This window comes from Schistocerca piceifrons, chromosome 3 (genome assembly GCF_021461385.2).
Source record: "Schistocerca piceifrons isolate TAMUIC-IGC-003096 chromosome 3, iqSchPice1.1, whole genome shotgun sequence".
Taxonomy (NCBI): domain Eukaryota; kingdom Metazoa; phylum Arthropoda; class Insecta; order Orthoptera; family Acrididae; genus Schistocerca; species Schistocerca piceifrons.
The window spans coordinates 952,670,422-952,694,038 of record NC_060140.1 but is presented as its reverse complement, the minus strand read 5'-3'; the positions used below and the strand labels follow the sequence as shown (position 1 = coordinate 952,694,038).

Here is a 23,617-nt window from a genome sequence, read left to right as displayed (position 1 = left end):
ACTTTTGGCACATGTATGAAACCAGAGACAACAAAAGCTTCATGCTTCATACAAACAGACTTCATCTCTTTGCATAGACCCCACAATATATGGGGATGAAAATACATAAGACACAAATATTTGAAGGGCTAAAAAAAGGTGGTACAGAAATGCTATTAATCTGCTGAGAAATCTTTTAATGACTATCTGATCATTTGAGCAGATTGAAGAAGGAGCCACTGGCTCCAAAAGCTTGCCCAATTAACAACCTTTTACGAGTGTGTTCCGCCACCACTTGGTGAGTAGATTTTTTATCTGCCCAATTAAATTAAATATCGTGTTCTGTGTACAATCTATTACAGCTACAAGCTGATGACTCTCCTGCACATGAAATCAATGATTTAAATTGTATATTATGAGACAATAAAATACTGATCCTGACCAATGTCTTATGAAGTAATAAATAGTTTTAGAAATAACAATTAACATATATGGTTACATGTGACTTTTGTGAAAATTATCAACATACAAAAGCGAGAAAATACATGACATATCTTTAAACAATACCACAGTAAAAAAACTGATGCACACTAAGGAATATACATAACAACTGTAACAAACAGTATATTACATCTGTTTAGATTCAACCTTACAACAGTTCAAATTCAGCCTACTCTAAATTTTTAAAGTCAAGCACATCAAACAATTCAGTATGCCATCTGATTCACTCTGGGCCAATATATCATTGAATTGTAGAATGAACTAAAATTTTCACCTACCTAAAATTTTGGCAACCTCAACTGCTTGCTTTTCCTCTAAAAACCTGTTTGTCAGATCAGCTGCTTTACTCCACGCTTTTAAAATAAGGTTATGATCTTTAGTATTTGAAGAGTTTACCTGTAAAACCACACTCATATAGTTTGAGAGCAGGTTAAACAATATATACAAAATAGCAATGGAACAATATATGCATGAGAGTGAATACCTTTAGAAGGCAGTCAACTGCAGCCTTGTACTCTCTGTTCTGTTCCCATTCATGTGCCTGGCTTACCAGACTATTAGCATCTTTAGAACCCTTAACTCCAACTTCTCTGTCATATTGCTCTTTCAGAGCAGCCAAATATGTTGGAAGATATTCTTTGCATATTCGAAGTGCATCTGCCCACATTCCGGATTGCTGAAAGCATATGCCAACTGAGCCTGCATCTCTCAGAATCATAAAAATACACTTATGTCCATATATTTAAAAAAAAAAAAAAAAAAAAAAAAAAAAAAAAAAAAAAAAAAAAACTGGAGATCCTTAAAAACATTTCACCACTGTGACACTGTCTAAATTAAACGTGGTGGGATAACACAGATGCACATGAGGTATGGAGCATGTCAGCAGCAATAGCAATATTCAAGTTGTAGCAAAGTATCCAAATAAAACCATATATGGCCAGATCATTGGCAACTTTGAGATCAGAGCCAGACATCACAATACGGGGTGGGAGTAAAACATCATCAATACCATCATTTCATAGAGGAGGGAGGCAACATTCAACAGGAGAACAGGCAAAATCAATTGCACACTACAGCCCAGATCCAATACCATATCCTTTTCCCAAGTCTCAAAAGAAGTCCAACCAGCACAACAGCTGTCCACGACATTGTAGCAGCCTTTGAGTCACACATTTCCCGCCAGAATTGTATCATGAGCTGTGAGAGATTGTTCTGTGTGCTCAGTGACCCACCAAATACATTCACCTGGTATGAAGGCACAGCCAATCTCAGTGAATGTGGTGTCTTGCGCACATCACGTGAACAAAAGAACAGTGGGATCATGTCTTGTTCAAAATAAGCCTGGAAATTGATTATTACTGTCTGTTCAACTGACATGTCTCTGAGGTGCTTTACAACCATGGATAGAGCAGAGAAAATTTTTCCTTGCAGTGGTCTGATGACTGGTGTGAGGAAATGACATTCTACAGTGGCATGTGTGCCTTTTTCACTGTACATATGAATCTGGGATCAGTATAAATGATGACAGTTCTTGACCACACAGGGAAGGCCAGGGTAACTGCAAGATGAGGGCATATAGCACCTAGAGTTCCCTGATCACTCCACCTAACTAAATCTGGATGAACATGTGTAAGATATCTAACCCAGATGATTGTATTCCTAACTTGCCAACATGGACCAATGTTAGACCAACTAAACATGCTGGTCCAGCAGTATCAAGGTGCTATTCCGTATGTCACCAGCAGGGAGAAACCACACACTTCATATAACCATACAAATACACACAAATTTGCTGTACTCAGATCCATTTTATACTATTAAAATAAAACATTATGCACTTAATAAATCAACAACAAAAAAAGCATCTGCAGTCAAGAATGGAAACTCAGAAAAATTGACTCAAAGATTCTCCAACAGATCACAATCCAATATTGGTGACAAAACACTTCACAAAAGACAAGAGGCACAGTACACAAATAATTTCCAGCTGTGATGTATTTGTTCTAATTGATTCATAACTTAAATAAAGATAATCAAATATATTACGTTATGTTACCTTATCAAAAAGACTAATTGCAATTTACATGCAATACTTAAAATTCTAATGAGAGAAAGTTTTGTTTGTCAATACACATTCTTAATTAAATTAGCTTCAAAACACTTAATATAACTGTATGAATCATTTCTGAAAAACACAGTAATTGTGTGTGTGTGTGTGTGTGTGTGTGTGTGTGTGTGTGTGGGTGTGTGGGTGGGTGGGTGGCTGAGTTTAGTGCCTATGGGCACTCAATAGCGAGGTTATCAGTATCCTTACTCATATTAAAAGTAATGAATGTGTAGAGAAGTAGTAATATATGACCATACACGTTAAGACAACAGGAAAGAAGAAAAGATGCTACACATGAGACTAAAACACAAGCAAAGCAAAAATGGAGCTAAAAGGAAGGCACAAGAAAATGTCACTGGCTGACCACTTATGTAAAATATGGGCGAGCCAGTCACCCCATGAACATATTAAAACCATCTACCTAAAATCTTGGTAAACACGTTGGACAACGCTCAAAACTTTAAAACGTGAATCAAATTCATTTGATTATTACTTAAAATAGACTGCAGATCCTTCGGCAAATCAGCCAAAGCCCACTGGCCGGAAAATAAAATGCAGTCTAATAAAACGTGGTGCACAGTGATCTGTATGCCACAAGCTCCTCTTGCTGGAGCAAACACCCACGTGTCATAGGGCTACAGCCTATGGGAAGGCGAGTCAGGAGGACCTCATCCTGTCGACCTGGCTGGAAGGAGGTACGCCACAGCACAGTTCTGGGCTTTATGACATGGAGCTTATTGTAGTTACTTCGAGCCATTTATCCTCCCACCGATGCAAGACTCTAGAGCTCAACAGTGATGTCATAGTACGCAAGGGGTGGCACACTGAAAGACCTGAGAATCAAGGCACGTCTCCATGGCTGCGAGATCCATCCTTTCAATTCCCACAATTGCCTGGTGCCCTGGTACCCAGCTGAAAGACAACTCCTTTCACAGCCGTTGCAGGTGGAGGTAGCCATTCTGGGTAGTCTGGACAACTTTATCTGCTCAGTACAAACGTTTCAGAGAGTGAAGGGCACTCAGCGAATTGGAACAAACAAGCAATTTAGGGGTCGTACTGGTTCCACACCAAGTGACATCAGCACATGCTGCACGTGGATCCCAAACAGCATTGTGGCTTGTGGACCATTGGAAAAAAGTGCTCCAGAGGCAGACGAGCAACAGTCTGGTGTGTGGGTAAAGTCAGAGCTGCGAGGAACTTACATACCTGATGCACCATGAGGAGCCGGTGCCGGATGGTAAGTGGCAGTTCCCTGCCTCAACACAGAGGCTGGGTACAGGACTGGCCGGATAAGCATCCGTGGCCAGACGAACCCCTAATGGTGGACAATGCCAATGATCAACAAATAAGAAGGCCCCGCTGACGCATACACCGTGCACCCATAGTCCAGCCGTGAACACGCGAAAGCCCTATAAAACTGGAGCAGACGCGCCATGTGTGCTCCCCAAGACCTGTGGCTACAGCACTTTAAGATGTGGCAACCATAACAATCTGGAGAAAAAAATGAGGCTCAGAAACCTCACTGAGTCTCTAAAATGTAGGATGCTGTCCCCCATTTGACAAGCAGGTAAATTAAAAGTACGATGAAAATGATTAAAATGAACACACACACACACACACACATATACTTATCTGCAGAAAATTGAAAATCTATCTTTGCAGCCTGCTCCTCTAACCGCTACACTGTAAGTTGCAACTGGTGAGCCACTGTTGCAATTATGGAGGAGGAATAGAAAATAGCAACATTGTCCACAAATAAAGAGCACTGTACAGGACTGCTTACCATAGATCCAATACTGTTGATGGCTATGGCAAAGAGGGCAACACTTAAAACACTGCCCTGAGGGACACCATTCTCCTGTTCAAATCGATCTGACACTGAGACACCAACTCGGGTCCTAAAAAACCAGTGAGACAGGAAAGACCATCTGAAGATGTAGAGGTGGCCACGAAAGCATCACTGATGCAGCTGTGCGAGAATGCAGTGTCTCCAAGTAGTATCATATGCCTTACTGGTATATCAGTACAGTGATGGTTACATAGAAAAGACTGCTGAATAGCCGCCTCTAGCAGTCAGGTTGTCAACAGTGGACCAAAATCTCCAGAAACCACACTGAGAGTGGCTAAGGAGTTGATTGGTCTCTAACAACCAGACCAGACGGCGGTCAACCATTCACTCCAGTGTCTTTCCTACGCAGCTTGTTAAGGCGATACTCTTGTAACTACTGGGAAATGTACAGTCCATTATTGGTTTCACGAGAGATATCAGAACTGCCTCCCTCCATGAGTTCAGGAAGTTGCCTGTCTACCACATAAGATTAAAATATTTTAGGGGAACTTCCTTTGATGCCACTGGCAAATGGCGAAGCATGCAGCATTGGATTTGGTAGTGAATGGGTGCAGTATCACTAGTCTCAGACAGTGCTGATTCGAGCTCCCACATGGAGAAAGGAGAGTTGTAGGCCTCAGAACAGTTGGATCTGAAGTCCAGGTTGCCCCTCTAGACAGTTGCATGGTAGCTACTAAATGTCGGATCCTGGCTTGCATTGGCTATATTATTTGCAAAATGATCGGCCAGCTTCTGAGCGATGTCTCTGGGTGTCATTCGGAGACACATCTGTTTCAACACTGCTGCTATTGGTAAACGACTGTTTACCAGATATCGTCTGGATCCCATACTTTTGAAGAACAAGTGGAACGGCTGATGGCATACAGGAACTCCTGCCATGACTGTTTTTTGCTCTTCTTAATGACGCTGTGAGCCTTGGCTCTCGTGATTCAAAAGGCTGTGAGGTTGTCTGCTGTTGGGTGGCATTTAAACCGTTGAAGAGCTGCATGCCTGTCCTGGATGGCTGAATGGCACTCTTCTGTCCACCGAGGTACAGGTTGCCTCCTAAGAGGACCAAAAGACTTTGGTATCGATAGGTCAGAAGCATGACAGATGACACGCATGATGTGGTCCACTCATTCCTGGACACTCTCATGGTGTTCAAACACAGCCAACTGGCTGAACAGCATCCAGTTAGCCCTGCCAATCATCCATGTTTGGGGCTTCTGTTCCAGCAATCTACCATCCAGTAGATGAATATGGATTGGGCAGTGGTCACTGGAATGAAGGCCGTCAATGACCTCCCAGTGAACAGAGTAAGCAACGGCTGGAGGATAAAGAGATAGGTTGATGGCCAAGAATGACACAGTAGTAGCACAGAAATGAGTTGGAGTACCAGTGTTTAAGATGCACAGCTCTTGAGATATCAGAGGCTCTCCAAAACTCAACCCCATGAGCAAGTCAAGGTCAAGCCCCACAGGACATGATGGGCATTGAAGTCTTCCAGGAGGAGAAATGATCAGGGGAGTTGCTCCTTAACATCTGTGAGAGCATCAGTGGAGGTAAATAAAGAGAGCAAACTGGAATCTTCCAACGTGCATGAATTTCAGCTGCAACTGCTAGCAAGTTGCAGGCCAGTATCCAGGGGGAGAGCACAGGAGTGGTGCCCATTATTGACAAACACGGTAACCCCTTATTTGGCAATATCTCCAGTCAGGTCATCCTTGCGATACAGCGCACAGCCCTGTAAAGGGGCGTCACATGCTTTTAGATGTGTTTCCTGTAAACACAAGCAAAGGGGGCATTGCTGTGTTACGAGTGTCAGTTCCTCCACTGTTGTTGTTGTTGTTGTTGTTGTTGTTGTGGACTTCAGTCCTGAGGCTGGTTTGATGCAGCTCTCCATGCTACTCTATCCTGTGCAAGCTTCTTCATCTCCCAGTACCTACTGCAGCCTACATCCTTCTGTATCTGTTTAGTGTATTCATCTCTTGGTCTCCCTCTACAATTTTTACCCTCCACGCTGCCCTCCAATACTAAATTGGTGATCCCTTGATGTCTCAGAACATGTCCTACCAACCGATCCCTTCTTCTAGTCAAGTTGTGCCACAAACTCCTCTTCTCCGCAATTCTATTCAGTAACTCCTCATTAGTTATGTGATCTACCCATTTAATATTCAGCATTCTTCTGTAGCACCACATTTTGAAAGCTTCTATTCTCTTCTTGTCCAAACTATTTATCGTCCACGTTTCACTTCCATACATGGCTACACTCCATACAAATACTTTCAGAAATGACTTCCTGACACTTAAATCTATACTTGATGTTGACAAATTTCTCTTCTTCAGAAACGCTTTCCTTGCCATTGCCAGTCTACATTTTATATCCTCTCTACTTCGACCATCATCAGTTATTTTGCTCCTCAAATAGCAAAACTCCTTTACTACTTTAAGTCTCTCATTTCCTAATATAATTCCCTCAGTATCACCCGACTTAATTCGACTACTTTCAATTACCTCGTTTTGCCCACATGTGTCCTGAATCCATTCATGTTCCATCACATAGTGGGAGCCATCTCTCACAGGCGTAGTACTTTCATCCTGACTTCCTGCAGGGGCTGGAGGGGGGATGGGGGGGAGGGGCACATAGGTGGAAGTTCAGTTTTTGGGCAAGATGATTGCCACAGCCCAACATCAACCTCCATCACCTCTGAAGAAGATTCGGAAGAGACCTCAGATAGGATGCCATCGACGTTATCAGACTGTGTATCTCCTGCTTCCTTCAGTGGACAATTCTCTGCCTTCAACTTCGATTTTTTGGTCTGAGGCAGCTTTGGAGCAACAACCTCAGAAGTGGTAGTGGCTGTAACAGCGCTGGGCGGTGCACAAGACTTGACATGTGGAGTAGCAGGAAGGTCCACAATGTCAGCAACCACGGCCTTTTCTGGAGTTAAAGGAGGAGGGGCAGGCTTCAAAGGAACTGCACCAGCACAAGTGCATTGACAAACACAGGTACTAGTGCTGACAGTAGCAACCTCCGTTTGTGTAGCAGCATCAGTTTTCATGACAGGCTGTTTCAAAACAGAAGAAAAGGAGGCAGCAAATGAGTGCAGCTGCATGAACTTGTATAACTTCTTGGCTTCACCATATGGGATGCACTTTATTGTTTTGATCTCCTGGATCTTCCGTTCCTCAAGGAAATCTCTGCAGTCCCTGCTCCACACAGGGTGATCCCCAGAGCAGTTAACATACTTTTGAGGAAAGGAGCAACCAACGGCATCATGGGCGGCTTTACCAGACTTCCCGCAAGTGGCTTCTCCTTTACAGCTAAGAGTAGTGTGTCCAAAGTGCTGGCATTCAAAACACTACATTGGATTTGGGTAATAACGTCATACACTTAGGTGTAAGAAACCTGCCTTCACATGCTCTGGTAGTTTTGTGCTGTTAAAAGTAAGGATAAAAAGAGTCTGATTTTACAAGATCGCCATACACCCATTTCATAACGTGTTGTGTGTTGACAATGCCTTTCTGGGACCATTCGGCTTCCAGTTCTTCTTGGGGAATGTCAACTAAATCCCTGCAAGTCACAACACCTTTGCTGTAGTTCAAGGTGTTGTGCAATTCAGTGTCTATCGCATACTACCTGAGGCGTTGAGCTTTCGGCAGGTTCTTGACTTGTGGGGAGCTAGATGTTTCAACCAGCAGGGTCCCATTGCACAAGTGCGTAACAGATTTTAAGGTCCCATCAATGCCTTCTAAGCCTTTCTGTAAGTAAAATGGGGAAACTTTTTCAAAACTACCCTCTCTTCTTTTAACTATAAGAAACACATTCTGTGAAACAGCATGCATTCTGTTACTACCGACTGAATCAGAAGGACTGGCTACACAAGCCCTCTTGTTAGATTGGGTATTGGTACCTTCCAGTGGCCCACTCTTTCCGCTGGGAGGGGGTAAAGAAAATTTTGGAGGATCCATTTCGGTCCCACGAGCAGCTAGGGAAATAAGGGTTCACTGAGACAGAGCCTCATGTGCCTGAGTAAGCCTTCCACAACTGAGTGCAGAAGATTCCCCAGAGGGGAACGACTGTTCCACCTCAACGGCCATGCATCCAATCAATGTGCAGCACAGCTTGAGATTGAGGGTTTTTTAATAGAGGTTTATTACCACACCTTGAAATTATTATTATTATTATTATTTTGATTGAGGTTTATTACATCCTTGCAATCTGGGCAGTGAAGCAAAGATCCCCATTGCTTGAAACACACAATGTTGCACCATCATGCTGAATGGTGGTCGCTGAAGCATGCCCAGAGCTTAAGCTGACAGAGGACTGGTGGCACTTACCAGTCCCCAGCTCAGAAACCATGGGGTCACCAAGCCTCTACCCAGAAAATGAATGCTGAGCCCCTGAGGGTACAGTAATTAAGCAGCTGAAAATTATGTATGACTCTTTAACAAGGGAAATTGTATTAATATTGCTAACATGGGCTACACTGAAACTAGGAGTGAAAACGGCTATAATGTACAAACTGGTTTAGTGGGAGAAAACAGCATTAACAAATTATTTGCGTAACTGAAACTGGGTATTTCTAAGGAGCAGCTCTTTCAAGAACTGTGTTTTCATTAAACTATACAAATGACCATTTTTGGGGAAAATACTGTTTGTTCAAACAAACTGATATGAATTTCAGAATAAAATTTCATCACCAGCTGCACAATCAGAAAATACACTACTGGCCACTAAAATTGCTACACCATGAAGATGACATGCTACAGACGCGAAATTTAAGCGACAGGAAGAAGATGCTGTGATATCCAAATGATTAGCTTTTCAGAGCATTCACACAAGGTTGGAGCCAGTGGCGACAATTACAACGTGCTGATATGAGGAACGCTTTCAACTGATTTCTCATACACAAACATCAGTTGACCGGCGTTGCCTGGTGAAACGTTGTTGTGATGCCTCGTGTAAGGAGGAGAAATACGTACCATCACATTTCCGACTTCGATAATGGTCGGATTGTAGCCTATCGCGATTGCGGTTTATTGTATCGCGACATTGCTGCTCACGTTGGTCGAGATCCAATGACTGTTAGGAGAACATGGAATCGGTGGGTTCAGGAGGGTAATACGGAACACTGTGCTGGATCCCAACGACCTCCGAGATGACAGGCATCTTATCCGCATGGCTGTAACGGATCATGCAGCCACGTCTCAATCCCTGAGTCAACATATGGGGACATTTGCAAGACAATAACCATCTGCACGAACAGTTTGACGGCGTTTGCAGCAGCATGCACTATCAGCTTGGAGACCATGGCTGCGGTTACCCTTGGCGCTGCATCACAGACAGGAGCGCCTGCGATGGTGTACTCAACGACAAACCTGGGTGCACGAATGGCAAAACGTCATTTTTTTGGATGAATCCAGGTTCTGTTTACAGCACCATGATGGTCGCATCCGTGTTTGGCGACATCGAGGTGAACGCACATTGGAAGTGTGTATTCGTCATCGCCATACTGGCGTATCACCTGGCGTGATGGTATGGGGTAACACTGGTTACACATCTCGGTCACCTCTTGTTCACATTGACGGCACTTTGAACAGTGGACATTACATTTCAGATGTGTTACGACCCGTGGCTCCACCCTTCATTCGATCCCTGTGTAACCCTACATTTCAGCAAGATAATGCATGACCGCATGTTGCAGGTCCTGTACAGGCCTTTCTGTATATAGAAAATGTTCAACTGCTGCCCCGGTGAGCACATTCTCCAGATCTCTCACCAACTGAAAACGTCTGGTCAATGGTGGCTGAGCAACTGGCTCGTCAGAATACGCCAGTCACTACTCTTGATGAACTGTGGTATCGTGTTGATAAAAGCCATAAAGTTTTAACTATCACCTTGAACAAGTGAAGTTACATAGTAAGTTTTTTGTTTGTTTACAGTTGCATACATACAGTACTCCTAATACACCTGACGTATGCCACAGTACCGTACTACGCCACGAGAGGAGCTGAAACAAAATGACATAGCCTATATCCACTTTATCAATAGGTTGTGCTAGTGTGTCTTGGTTATTAATGGAAACATTCAGGATTAAACCATCCCCTGTTTGGTCAGGCAGTGTGTGGAGTGACACGTCAGCCGTACTATTTGTATTTGTACCAACTGTTAAGCAACTTCTGAAGCTCTGCATTTACATGTTTGACAGAATACTTCATCCAGAGCCTGTCATATTGTTCAAACAATTCCTGGATGGATAATACTTAAAGTAAAAGGAAGTATAACAATCACCTGCAGTTGACTGATGTGTGGTGCATAGAAACATGCAAGAAAGAGTATTTTACTAACTTTTTAGCTCTTGCTCTTTCTCTAGAAAAGTACACACATTCACTCACACAACCACACAGACACCCAGACACACACACACACACACACACACACACACACACACACACACACACACACACACACACTCTTGGCCATGGAGAAACTGCCTGTTGATTATTGATAGCAGTTGCATGGGCAGATGGAGGTGGGGAAGGGGTATCGGAGGATGCACAAGGTGAGGAGGGAGATAATGTGTGGCAGGTCTTTGGACAGATGGCTCACATAGTGAAGCAGCTGTTCAAGTCATTTGTGTTGTGGTGTCCAAAATTTTTGGCAATTGGATGGTCACGTTTGTGGTTTGCCACAGTTCGGTGGTGGCCATTCCTGCACATAGACAGGTAGCACTTGTCTTGTCCACACAGAACACCGTACAGAAATTGCACCATAGTTCGTATATAACATGGCTGCTTTCACATGCTGCCCTGCCTTTTATAGAGCAAGAAATGCCAGTGATTGGACTACAGTAGAAGGTGCTGGGTAGGTGTATGGGACAGGTGTTGCACTTGGGTCAACCACAAGGGAATGACCCATGGCGAGCAGGATTGGGAGCAGGATTTGAAGAGGGAGATTTGCTGTCACAATTTTGCCAGGAAAACAATCTGTCTATTACAAACACATTTTTTAAACTCCCTAAACGAAGACTTTATACTTGGAAATCACCAAGAGACTGTAATGAAGAAGTTTGCAGAAATCAAATTGATTTCATACTTATAAACAAGAGGTACAAAAATTCTATTCATGGTGTGAAAACATATCCAGGAGCTGATATATTTTCTGATCATAACCTTTTAGTAGCAAAGTTCCATGTGAAACTGAAAGCCATACAAAAGAAACAAAAGAAGGACTATATAAATACAACTATTCTAAGAGACCCCTTGACTAAACAAAAGACTTCTGAAGAGATTAATAAGGAATTAGTTAGGATAAAGAATAATCAAACAGAAGACATTGATGGCAAATGGGAACTTATAAAAGACACATTAAATAATGCATGTAAAAACACAATGGCGACCAAACACGACAACATGAAAAAGAAGTGGATGACAGAGAAGATATTACAATTGATGGAACAAAGAAGAATACTTAAAAATAGAGATGAAAGTGAGTATAAAAGATTACATGCAGAAATACGAAAAGAAACACGGCGAGCAAAAGAAGAATGGTACAAGGAACAATGCTCTGAAATTGAGAGTTATGAAACAAGACATGATAGTTTCAACTTACACAAAAAAGTTAAAGATTTATCTGGACTTAACAAAAAGAAAAGTACAAGTTTATTGTTAGATAAAAATGACAAAATAATTCCTGATGTTAAAGGTAAACTGGACAGGTGGACAGAATATGTCAAAGAACTATTTGAAGATACAAGAAAAGATCAAAAATTTTATGATAACATGATCGGAGAACGAGGACCAAGCATATCGAAAGAAGAAATATTACATGTTATCAACAAATCAAAGCCCCTGGACCGGATAAGATACCAAATGACATCCTGAAACTCATAGGAATAGACCATATAGATATATTTGTACAATTGTTTAATGATATTTATAATTCGGGAATTATTCCTAGGGATTGGTTGACATCTACCTTTGTTACATTACCCAAAAAGGCTAATGCCAAAACTTGTAATGATCACCGTACAATAAGCTTAATGAGTCACACCTTAAAGATATTTCTAAAAGTTATACACCAACGAATATACAAAAAAGTAGAAGAAGGTATAAGTGAAACACAATTCGGTTTTAGAAGTTCCCTCGGTACAAGAGAAGCATTGTTTGCTTTTAACATATTAGCGCAACGATGTATGGAGGTTAACCAGCCACTATATGTGTGCTTCCTGGATTATAATAAAGCATTTGACAAAGTTCGTCATGATCATCTCATAGAATTGTTAGAAAAGAAAACACTTGATAAGAAAGACATCCGCATTATATATAACCTCTACTACAATCAAACCGCAACTGTGAAGGTAGAAAATGAGTTATCGAATGATATAGAAATAAAGAGGGGTGTGAGACAAGGTTGCGTTCTCTCACCCTTATTGTTTAATATGTATTCAGAAGACATAATCCAGGCAGCTCTATCAGATGAAATAGCTGGCATTAAAGTGAATGGGCTAAACATTAACAATGTTAGGTTTGCTGATGACACTGCACTACTAGCTGGAAACCTCAAAGATCTACAATTACTTCTTGACAAAGTCGCAGAAAAAAGTGAAGAATTTGGCTTGACTCTTAACGTAAGCAAGACTAAGTTCATAGTGATATCTAAAACACACCAACAAGAAAATCTTACAATCAATAGGGAAAGAGTCGATCAAGTACGTAAATTTAAATATCTCGGAACAATTGTAAATGAGGAGATTGAAAGCTCAGAAGAAATTAAATCGAGAATAGGACAGGCCAGAAGTATCTTTAATAAGATGAAAAATGCATTCTGTTCGAGAGACATTTGTTTAAACACAAAAATGAGGTTGCTAAGATGCTATGTATTCTCAAAATTATTATACGGAATGGAAGCGTGGACATTGAAAAAGAAGGACATGAACAGTTTAGAAGCTTTTGAAATGTGGGCATATAGAAGAATACTTAGAATTAGTTGGGTGTCGAGGATTACTAATCAAGATGTCCTAAGAAGAATGGGAAAGGAAAAAGAATTAATTAAAACTATTAAAGTAAGGAAGCTACAATATTTAGGCCATGTTATTAGGGGAGTAAATTACAAAATATTGCAAATAATACTAGAAGGGAAAATTTGTGGGAAGAGAACGAGGGGTAGAAGACGGACATCCTGGATTGATAATTTAAAAAATTGGTACAACTGTTCAACGTCAGAACTCCTTAGATCAGCCAAATCAAGATCAGAAATTGCCATGATGACAGCCAACCTTCTTAGAGGAGACGGCACATGAAGAAGAAGAAGGATAGGGGTATTCTGTAGGTTGGACGGATGGCAGAACACAACTTAGGACGATATGAGTAGGATTTTGAGTGCGATACCACTATACTACCTGATCAGCAGAGAGCAAGTCAGTGGCAGGTTAACAGGTTTAATGGTCACAGGCCTCAAGGAAGGAAGATTAGGGTTTAATGTCCCATTGGTATTGAGGTCAATACAGATGGAGCACAATCTTGGACAGTTTCAAAGATGGGGAAGGTAATCGGCCATGCCCTTTCGAAGGAACCATCCTGGAATTTGCCTTGAGCAATTTAGCAAAATCACAGAAAACTTGTCCGCCCCCGGTAGCTGAGTGGTCAGCACGACAGAATGTCAATCCTTAGGGCCCGGGTTCGATTCTCGGCTGGGTCGGAGATTTTCTCCGCTCACGGACTGGGTGTTGTGTTGTCCTAATCCTCGTCATTTCATCCCCATCAATGCACAAGTCGCCGAAGTGGCGAATGGTCTACCCGACGGGGGACCCAAGTCAGATGACTGCACATGCATACAGAAAACTATAGCAAAATCACAGAAAACTTAAAACTGGAGGCATCATCCTACCGAATGTGAATTAACCGCTCCTCCACCTTACTCAGTTAGTGACATGAGAGGAGAGATGGCACAGGAGATCTGTTTATGGGTACCGTCTGCCAACAATAGCCTCTGTTAAAGGTTATTCATATATTTTGAGAACTTTTGCTTTCCACTGCAGATGTGGCGTACATGGATGGTGAGGATGTAAGGAAGAAGCTATTTGACATGGAACAGTTGTGAGCTGTTAAAGTGGAAGTAATGTTGGTGATTGGTGCACTTGATATGACCAGACATATTTTATGGAGCCATCTGAGAGGTGGAGGTCATCATGTAGGGAAATGGCTTGTCGAGTTGAAAATGACTGGGTGAAATGGATTTGGGAGTAGATGTTGAGGTTATCGAGTAAAGAACAAAAATTGTCCCTGCCACAGTCCTGATCACGCAAATGTTATCAATGAATCTGAGCTAGACACGAGGTTTATCATGTTGACTGGACAGAAAAGATTCCTTGAGATAGCACAGGACTGTGGAATGCGAGTGCTCATGGCAGTACCACAGATTTGTTTGTATATTTGGTTTTTGAAAGTGAAATATTTGTGGGTCAGGATGTAGTTGGAAAGGAGGATTAGGGAAGATGTTGTGTGTTTGGTGTTAAAGGGTCACTGGGAAACACAGTATTCCATGGCTGAAATGTCATGGGCATGGGAGATGTTAATGTACATGGATGTCACATCCAAAGTGACTAACATGGCATCTGATGGTAATGGGACTTAAGCAGCTGCCTCACTATGCGAGTCATTTGGATACTTCCTTCCACTACTAGATTCTCTTAATTACGCGCATGGGAATTATCCCTCCATCATATTCCTCACTTTTACAGTCATCCTGGCCTAAATCTCCACTAACCTGCTTCCAATGCCTCATTTTCTCTTTCCCTTCTCTCTTCTGCCCACACCAGTCCCCCCCCCCCCCCCCAGTCCAGATAATGCATTACCTTCTCCCATTATTATCCCCCTCTCCCTCCCTTGCGAGCATTCTCTCTCTCTCTCTCTCTCTCTCTACCCACAGAACCCCTTTCATCTAGGCCAGCCACTCCATCGTCTCTTGTAAGACCTGCCCCACACCGCCCCTCTACTCCCTTTTCACCTCGTACGTCCTTCCATATTTCCTTACCCCCTCCCCACCTTAATCTACCAAGGAAACTGCTAATGATAATCAACAGTCAATCCTGCTGTGGCCAGGGGCATGAGCATTTGGATGTCTGTGTGATGTAAGGATACGTGTTCTTCCACTAGAGAAAGAGCATGAGCTCAAAAGCTAGTAAAATATTGTTTTATGCTGCATGTTTCTATGTGCCACACATCTGAGTGAATAGTTGTCTTTCCTTAATTTTTCATATTGTTCAATCTTCACATCTGTGTGACGAGGTTTCCCAATGATATGTCTGATGTCATCCTCAGTTGCATAGCTGAGGTTACTGTTCTTTGCACTTACAATATGCATTATATGATCTTCACCAGATCTTTCCCCAGTGAGCCTACACCATAGTGCTTCATAACAGAGATAGGAAAGATAACAAGTCACAAAAAACCTCCTATTTTGTTTCTTGCAACATATTTACCATCTCTTTCTTGATCACACACAGATAATTATGAAACAACACAAAAACACTTCAGGCTTTCCCGGCAATCTAATGACATCTTGGTTGTCGGGTGTTCTGCCGGATATCAGCGTCGTACTTGCACGATATTTCGGTCACGTAGCTCGAGACCTTCATCAGGTGCGACCTGAGACTCAGGTCGCACCTGATGAAGGTCTCGAGCTACGTGACCGAAATATCGTGCAAGTACGACGCTGATATCCGGCAGAACACCCGACAACCAAGATGTCAACACAAAAACATATTAAGTAATGCAAATTTAATGCTGAAGTATGTCCTACCTAACAATATTTGGCTACAAATCATTAAGTGTGAAAATGCCTCAGAGTAATACATAAAATCCAATCGGTGCCATACCTGATAATATTTGATTATAAGTTCTGGTAACTGAGCACGTAAGAGCAAGGATTCAAACAGTTGAAAGTTTTTGTTGTTGAAAGCATCTTTTGCCTGTTCTTGGAGGACTTCAGCTACTGATTCAGGGTCATGATTTTCTGCCACTCGTTGAGCACTATCCCAGTCTCGGTTGTGTATGTACCTATAAATTGAAACAAAACAATTTCATTACAGCATATAATACAAATTTTACATATACAATTCACACATTACAATTTCTGAAACTCAGTTTGTTATTTTTTAAATTAAGCGTTAATATACATATGAAGGAAATACTACTATTAGGTATATTGCCCATAAGTGTGCTATGAGCCAAATATCATCCTCGGTCATGAAAAATTATTGTTTTCAACTATAAAAGTGTTAATATCTAGTAAATTATGTACACATTAATAAAAAGCTGCTACTATGATGAAGAATATTATGACAGAGAACGTTTTACTTCAGATAATGATCAGTATATAATCAGATAGGTCATCAAATGCTCTTATCTGCCAATAACAGCCCAAGAAAGTTTACCTGTAAGTCACACCAGAATGGAAAACTAACATGGCGGAGACTTAACATTCCAAAGGCTATCATTTTATGAGTGGAGGACGATCAAAGGATTTCACCCTTTTGTAATTTTGATGTATCTGGTAATGAAGGAACAAGTCTCCAAAGCCACTGTTGCTCATACTTGCTACTGCAGTTGCATGTGTTGTAGAGGTAACCAGCTCAAAGCACAGTGATGGCAGAAAGTTCATCACCAGTATTTGTTTGGCAGGGAGATGAAAAACGTAGTATATGCAGAGTTGGACCAATGCATTTTCGGCCACCACACTCGTGTGTACACTTTGCGAGCCAGGCATGGCCACTAAAAGTTATTTGTCAACAGAAGACGTTCTGAGCAGTTTACTGCCAAGCTTCTTGCAGTCACGACACCATCCAGGGGTGCAATCCACGTCATTTTGTGGCTTGAGCCACATCTACACCTGAACTGCAGGTCGTGGTAAAAGTGCTGCAATGGTAGACATCTATTTCTGTCTGCACGGATACATGTTCATGTGACATTGCACCCATATTCCTCTGCTAGTGGGTACTTTGGTCACTATTCAGCCCCTCAGTGGCCAGTTCAGCTCTGAGCTCCAGACCAAACAAAAACTGCCCTCAAGCCTGCACTTCGGACCACAGTGCTTGCCACTGCCCCTACCCATCAGATGTGGTATCTTGCACCTTTGTCAGGATCACAGCTACTGGCCATATGTCAGCTGCTCTGGAAGGCATCACTTCCTCCGCTCATCAGCAATACTGACGAATTTTTGTGGGCTTTGTCATAGTGGTCTCTACTACATATCATTACAGAAGGATATTTCAACTGTAGTCACATGTGGATTTGTCGCATGCTCCAACATCTGTTTGCAGTTAGTTGGCTGCAGTAGCAGCTCCTAGCCTCATCTGTCACTAGGGCCATCCTCACCACCATGTAGAGGTCAATGCTGACAAGCTGTGTCTCATTTGGCCAGATGATGCAACCAAGGCCGGTCCTCTTCCTGTGAATGACCACGCTTCGACAGGATAAGGATGTTGAGGCTATATCTTCATGTGTATTTCCATGTTTCTTGAGGTGTCTTCATTCGTTTTGCTAGAGCAGCGTTTCACGTTCTCGGTTGTTCATTTGTTTTACAACCACATCAATTTTGCTTGTGTACTAGTAGTCTCGATGGGCAGCACACCCATAATTCTTGCGTTGTGCCAGTCCATATACTATTACAATGGGAGTGTGTCCAACTGTGTACCAGGCAAGGTCTGTTCAACTGTTTATAAGACCAAGTCTGTTTGTGCCTTCCTACAGTGTGAGTGTGTCTCTTGTGTACCAGACATGGAACGTTCAGTTCTTTCTTTCTGTAACTGAGTTCAATTATTTGGTTCTCCCGATATTAGTAGGCATTCCTTGAAATTCTTGTTCACATTCCTCAGCAAATTCAGCTTCTTGGCAATATTCTCTCCCCTGCATTGTACAGACGGTCTGTTCAAGCACATTCTCTTAACATGTTGTTGTCAACGTGTGTATTTCTTGTGTTCCTGTGTGCATTCAGGTTCTAGTATTCTCATGTGCATTCTCTCAACATGCTGTTTTCAGTGTATGTATTTCTTGTGTTTCTGTGTGCATTCAGGTTCTAGTATTCTCACTCATCAGAGCTCTTGTCGCCTTCAGTCCACCAATTCAGGGATCAGGCAACTCAGAATCCACTGCAGAACAACACGTCAATCACACAGGTGCCCCAGTTTTTTCTGCAGCATTCTGGTAGTGTATTCAGAAGTTTCTGTGTGCAGTAAGCTGGGCCAAAAGTAGTGAGCCAGCTTGATCAAAACTATGTGGTCAAAATGCAGGACATAATCACAGCCCTGATGATGCAGTACTCATATAAATGGATGAAGAAGGAAATGATCCAACAGATTTCATCAGCTGAAGAACAATGGGTGCACCGAGATGAATGCATCGGCTGGATGCCTTCTCAGTTCCTGCACCAGCTGCAGATATCCTGGAGAAATTGCCAGAGCTTATTCACCAATCTGGGGCACCATGGTAAGTCAAACATATACCTCTCCATCACATTATTACCATGCTGCGCCCTTCCACCTTGTCTTGCACTCGATAGACTCATCATAGCAACGGCTGAGTTTGAGGCCCGTAGTAGCAAAGGTTGAGTTTAAGGCCATGCTGCAACAAGGCATTGTGTGACCATCAAGCAATCTGTGGTCTTTTGCCTCACATTCAGCACCAAAAAAGGACAATCTGTGGCACCCATATGGGGACTACTGTGCACTGAATTCAAGGACGGTGCCGGACAGATACCTGGTGCCGCATCTACTGGATTTGAGCAATCCCTTGGCGGGCTCAACTATATTTAGCAAGGTCAGATGCATGATAGTGTTCATGCAGACTCCTGTGGTGCTGTAAGACATACAAGAAACAGCAATTGACACCCTCTTTAGGCTCTTTGAGAGCATATATATCAACGTTTGGCCTTCCGAATGCTGCCCAGACTTGGCAGGGTTTCGTGGACAGCATTTCAGAAGGCTTCCCAGGCTGTGTCGCATACCACAACAACATCCTCGTGCAGCCACCAAACGACCGTCTTTCAGCACCTCAGCCAGGCTGTCATCAGGGTAACAGAGATTGAATTTCTAGGGCATCTAATGACCTCTACCAGATCCATGCCTCTACGCAACAAAGTGCATGTGATCTCAAACATGTCATGCTCACAGATCCGTACGGGCCTCTGCCAACACCTTGGTACGATCAACTTCTGCTGGCACCATCTGAAAAACGCTGCCGTGATGCTGCTACCCCTGTCCACAGCACTATGCGGCCCCACTGCCTAAGGAAGGACCCTCATTACACGGACAGATGCAATGGAACAAAGCTTTGCCGAGTTCAGATGGGGCCACACTGAAGTGATGCTGCTCACCGATCTGATACGCAACGCAGAGTTAGCCAGAGCTGTGAATGCCGACTGCTAACAGTGCAGCACTCCAAAAGAATGTTGGCAGCAGCTGGCAACCAAACGGTTTCTTTTCACAGTAGTTATCAATGTCACAATGCTCACGGAGTGTGTGTGACTGCAAGTTGCTTGCAGTGTACCAAGTGGTGAAATACTTTTGTTCATCAGTAGAAGCCTATCCTTTCATTATTTTCACTGACCACAAGCCAATAACTAATGTGTTTTGGAGCAACAGCATCAACTGTTCACTATACCAACTACAACAGTTGGAGTATGTTTCACAGTTCACTACTGACATTCACCGTATTTTCAGGACGGACAACATCATCACCTACTGCTCGTCTCACGATCGTGCTGCTATCCCCACCCTCACAAACTTCGAGGATGTCACCAAGAACAGGAGAGTGATGAACAATTGGACAGCTTCTGCCAGGACACCTCCAGCAGCCTACGACTGAATTAGTGCCCATTCCCGGTTCCTCCTGCAAGATTTAGTGTGATTTCTCGATAGGTGCACATCGCCCATTTCTCCCACAAAAATTCCAGCACAGTGCATTAGAATGCATCTATGGGCTATCACACCCCAGTGTAAACACTACTGTCACACTTGTGACTGCATTTTTCGTCCGGTCAGGACTCCAGAAAGACTGTTGGCAATGGACACATACCTGTGCTGCACGCCGGTGTGCCAAAGTCAGGAGACATACCCACGCATCCATCGACACCTTCCCCGACGTGGCACACCATATCGCACATGTCCGTATGGGCACTGTGGAGCCTCTTCCTCTGTCCCAATGCAAGCGGTATCTGCTCACAATGGTGGACCATTTGATGTGCTGGGCAGAGGCAACGCCAACAGTGGACATCGCCACTGAGACTGATGCTACCGCCTTTGACGACACCTAAGTGGCACCTGCAGCTGTCCCAGTCATGCAACAACAGATTGTGGTCACCAGTTTGATGGCATGCTGTTTACAAGTGTCACCCGCTGTGTGGTGTGCAGCTACATCACAGTGAGAAGACTAGAAGACTCTGCGGATTGAATGTAACGGCAAGCTGACTACTCTCAATCGACTGAGTCAAGCTGGCTTACGTCTATAGTGCTCCAGCTGCCATTCACTTCTTTGATCCCACGGAGGACCCGTCAATGGTCAATGCCCCCCCTCGCAACTGTCAGACAGCCTCCATTGAAGCACGGACGCTGCCAGCTGTCACTGTGCAGCCATATGCCCCTCAGCCTACCCCCACACCACATAGGAAGCTGCCCAGACCATGCCTCACACATGCACCCTCAAGATGTCATGTCGCATGATGCAACAATCATGTACCTGAAATGATAATTAAATGGACACCCTAGCTGCAAACAGGCGTTGATGTACTTCATTGGGGACGTGTTGAAAATGTGTACCCCGACCGGGACTCGAACCCGGGATCTCCCGCTTACATGGCAGACGCTCTATCCATCTGAGCCACCGCGGGCACAGAGGATAGTGCGTCTGCAGGGACTTATCCCTTGCACGCTCCCCGTGAGATCCACATTCCCAACATGTCCACACCACTACATTCGTAGTGCGCCTAATAGATGTTTGCCCATCATACTCATTACTCGTGGCATATTAATCTACCAAGTCCCGTACGAGTTCGGGCACAGCGTGTGCGTTCGCACAAGAAGGTCAATGGCCGGGAAGCCATATTTTAACTATATATGACGGTAGTATCTGTTCCCAAAAGAACAGTTACTGTGGATGACCATGCAGCTTTGCTAGAAATGAAATGATAATTAAATGGACACCCTAGCTGCAAACATGTCCCCAATGAAGTACATCAACGCCTGTTTGCAGCTAGGGTGTCCATTTAATTATCATTTCATTTCTAGCAAAGCTGCATGGTCATCCATGGTAACTGTTCTTTCGGGAACAGATACTACTGTCATATATAATCATGCACCTGTCCTGCTGCCTGCTGTTGAGTCACTGTCTCCGGTGGGCCGCCTCACCAGCTGCGGTCTCTATCTCCAGATGTGCTCCGGACATCGCCTCCCGTCTCACTCGCTGTTTGTCCATTGTAGCTCCTGGACCCACTGTCACGTCTCTGTGCCTCCGCCATGTTGGGCGTTCATGCTGTTTCGACTTTTGTGCCGGTCTCTGCATTGCATTCCCATTGGGCTTGTCCATTACAGTACCCAGTCCAGCATTCAAATTTTTGCCAACAATGTGTTTCGTGTCCTTTATTCGTGTTTAACCAGACTTTGTTCGTGCGCCAGTGTCCTCTGAGGTGACACCTCTACACTGAACATTTCCAGCCACACATCACCACGGACAGCTCCTGGACAGTGCTGCCTGTCACTGCTGTGTCCTGCATACTTTAGTTTCTCCAAGATTCTACACATTACTTGCCCCACACTCCCCTTTCCCCACACACACTGTATTTATGTATTTGCCAGCTACTTGTTACTTGGTTGGTTGGCTGATTCGGGAGAGGGGGGCGAGGGGGGGGGGGGGGGGGGGGACAACCAAACAGCAAGGTCATCGGTCCCATCGGATTAGGGACAGATGGGGAAGGAAGTCGGCCATGCCCTTTCAAAGGAACCAGCCTGCCATTTGCTTGAAGTGATTTAGGGAAATCACGGGAAACCAAAATCAGGATAGCTGGATGCAGGTTTGAACTGTCATCCTCTCGACTATGAGTCCAGTGTGCTAACCACCAAGCCACCTCATTTGTTTGCTTGTTAGTGTTGCTATGACTATATAAATGTCTGTTTAGGTATTTGTGTACTTAAACTCAAAACAGAACAGTGATTTCTATTGTGACAGCCGCACCGCAGAATTTTACAGATCGTAGCACACCAGTATTCACATGCTGAGTGCAGTTTTACCATTTGGCCAACCTTTGGCAACAGTGCAGCACCCACAGACATGGAAGAGACAAAGTGAAAGCGTTTATGCCAATTGCGGATTCCGTCAGCTGTGAACCAAGTGGGTCAAGTACAGCGTGCGCTCTCCACCAACGCATTCACAAATATGGAATAGTTGCCAATCGTTTGCTCCATCCCATCACGTCCACAAATTAAATGGCACCCCATGAGATGAGAGGTAATTTACATGTTCGGCTGGACACACATCCTTTGTCTCGCCGTGGCCATGAGACCATACCATGCACTCAATCACTGAGAAGCATGCACCCTCCAGGATCAGTGGTCGATATATTTACTACAGTCACGCGATTGCGGTTTGTGGACATTTCAGACAGTACTTCTGCAAGTTTTTTTAGTGTACCAACCATTGCTAATAAATTTATTATTACATAATCATGTGGTTGATCAGTTAGCGTCGCCTGTTGTCTACGCCCTGAACTTAGTGTGTGGTACCACCAGTAATAGCCAGCTCACTGCACAATGGACTTGAAAGCGGCAAAAAACCACCAATTCTGCGCTTCACTATGAAAGCTAGTAAAACTTTTTAACTAGTAAACTTTTCTGTGCTGTCTCTGTGCTATGCATCAATCAGCTGCAGATGAGAGATCATCTTCCCTCAATTCAGTTTACTGGTTCTCGTCTGGAATTTTCACTAGAGTATTGTTAAGATATGCATGTGATTTTAAAAGGGATACGTACATGAGTACTGCTTCCTTTGGTTTACCACCTTTGACAAATTCTTCTTCAGCTTCTTGAAATTTGCCTTCATCTTCCAATGTCATAGCATACTTGTAATGAATATCAGGAAGTTTTGATTTTAACCCAGATTGTGCCAGCTCAAATGCAAAGTCAAACTGAAAAAAAGTAATGTATTGTGAT

General features: G+C 43.4%; 1 protein-coding gene across 1 annotated transcript in view; it reads right to left on the bottom strand.

Annotated features, from left to right (window-relative positions):
• Positions 1 to 23,617, bottom strand: part of LOC124788221 (intraflagellar transport protein 172 homolog) — a 339,228-nt gene that overhangs the window by 73,474 nt on the left and 242,137 nt on the right. The window contains exons 22-25 of the mRNA XM_047255402.1: positions 23,438 to 23,592; positions 16,298 to 16,478; positions 965 to 1,156; positions 759 to 876 (exon numbers count right to left, since the gene is read on the bottom strand). Of these exons, the coding sequence (XP_047111358.1) occupies positions 759 to 876; positions 965 to 1,156; positions 16,298 to 16,478; positions 23,438 to 23,592 (646 nt within the window). The remainder of the gene's footprint in view (positions 1 to 758; positions 877 to 964; positions 1,157 to 16,297; positions 16,479 to 23,437; positions 23,593 to 23,617) is intronic.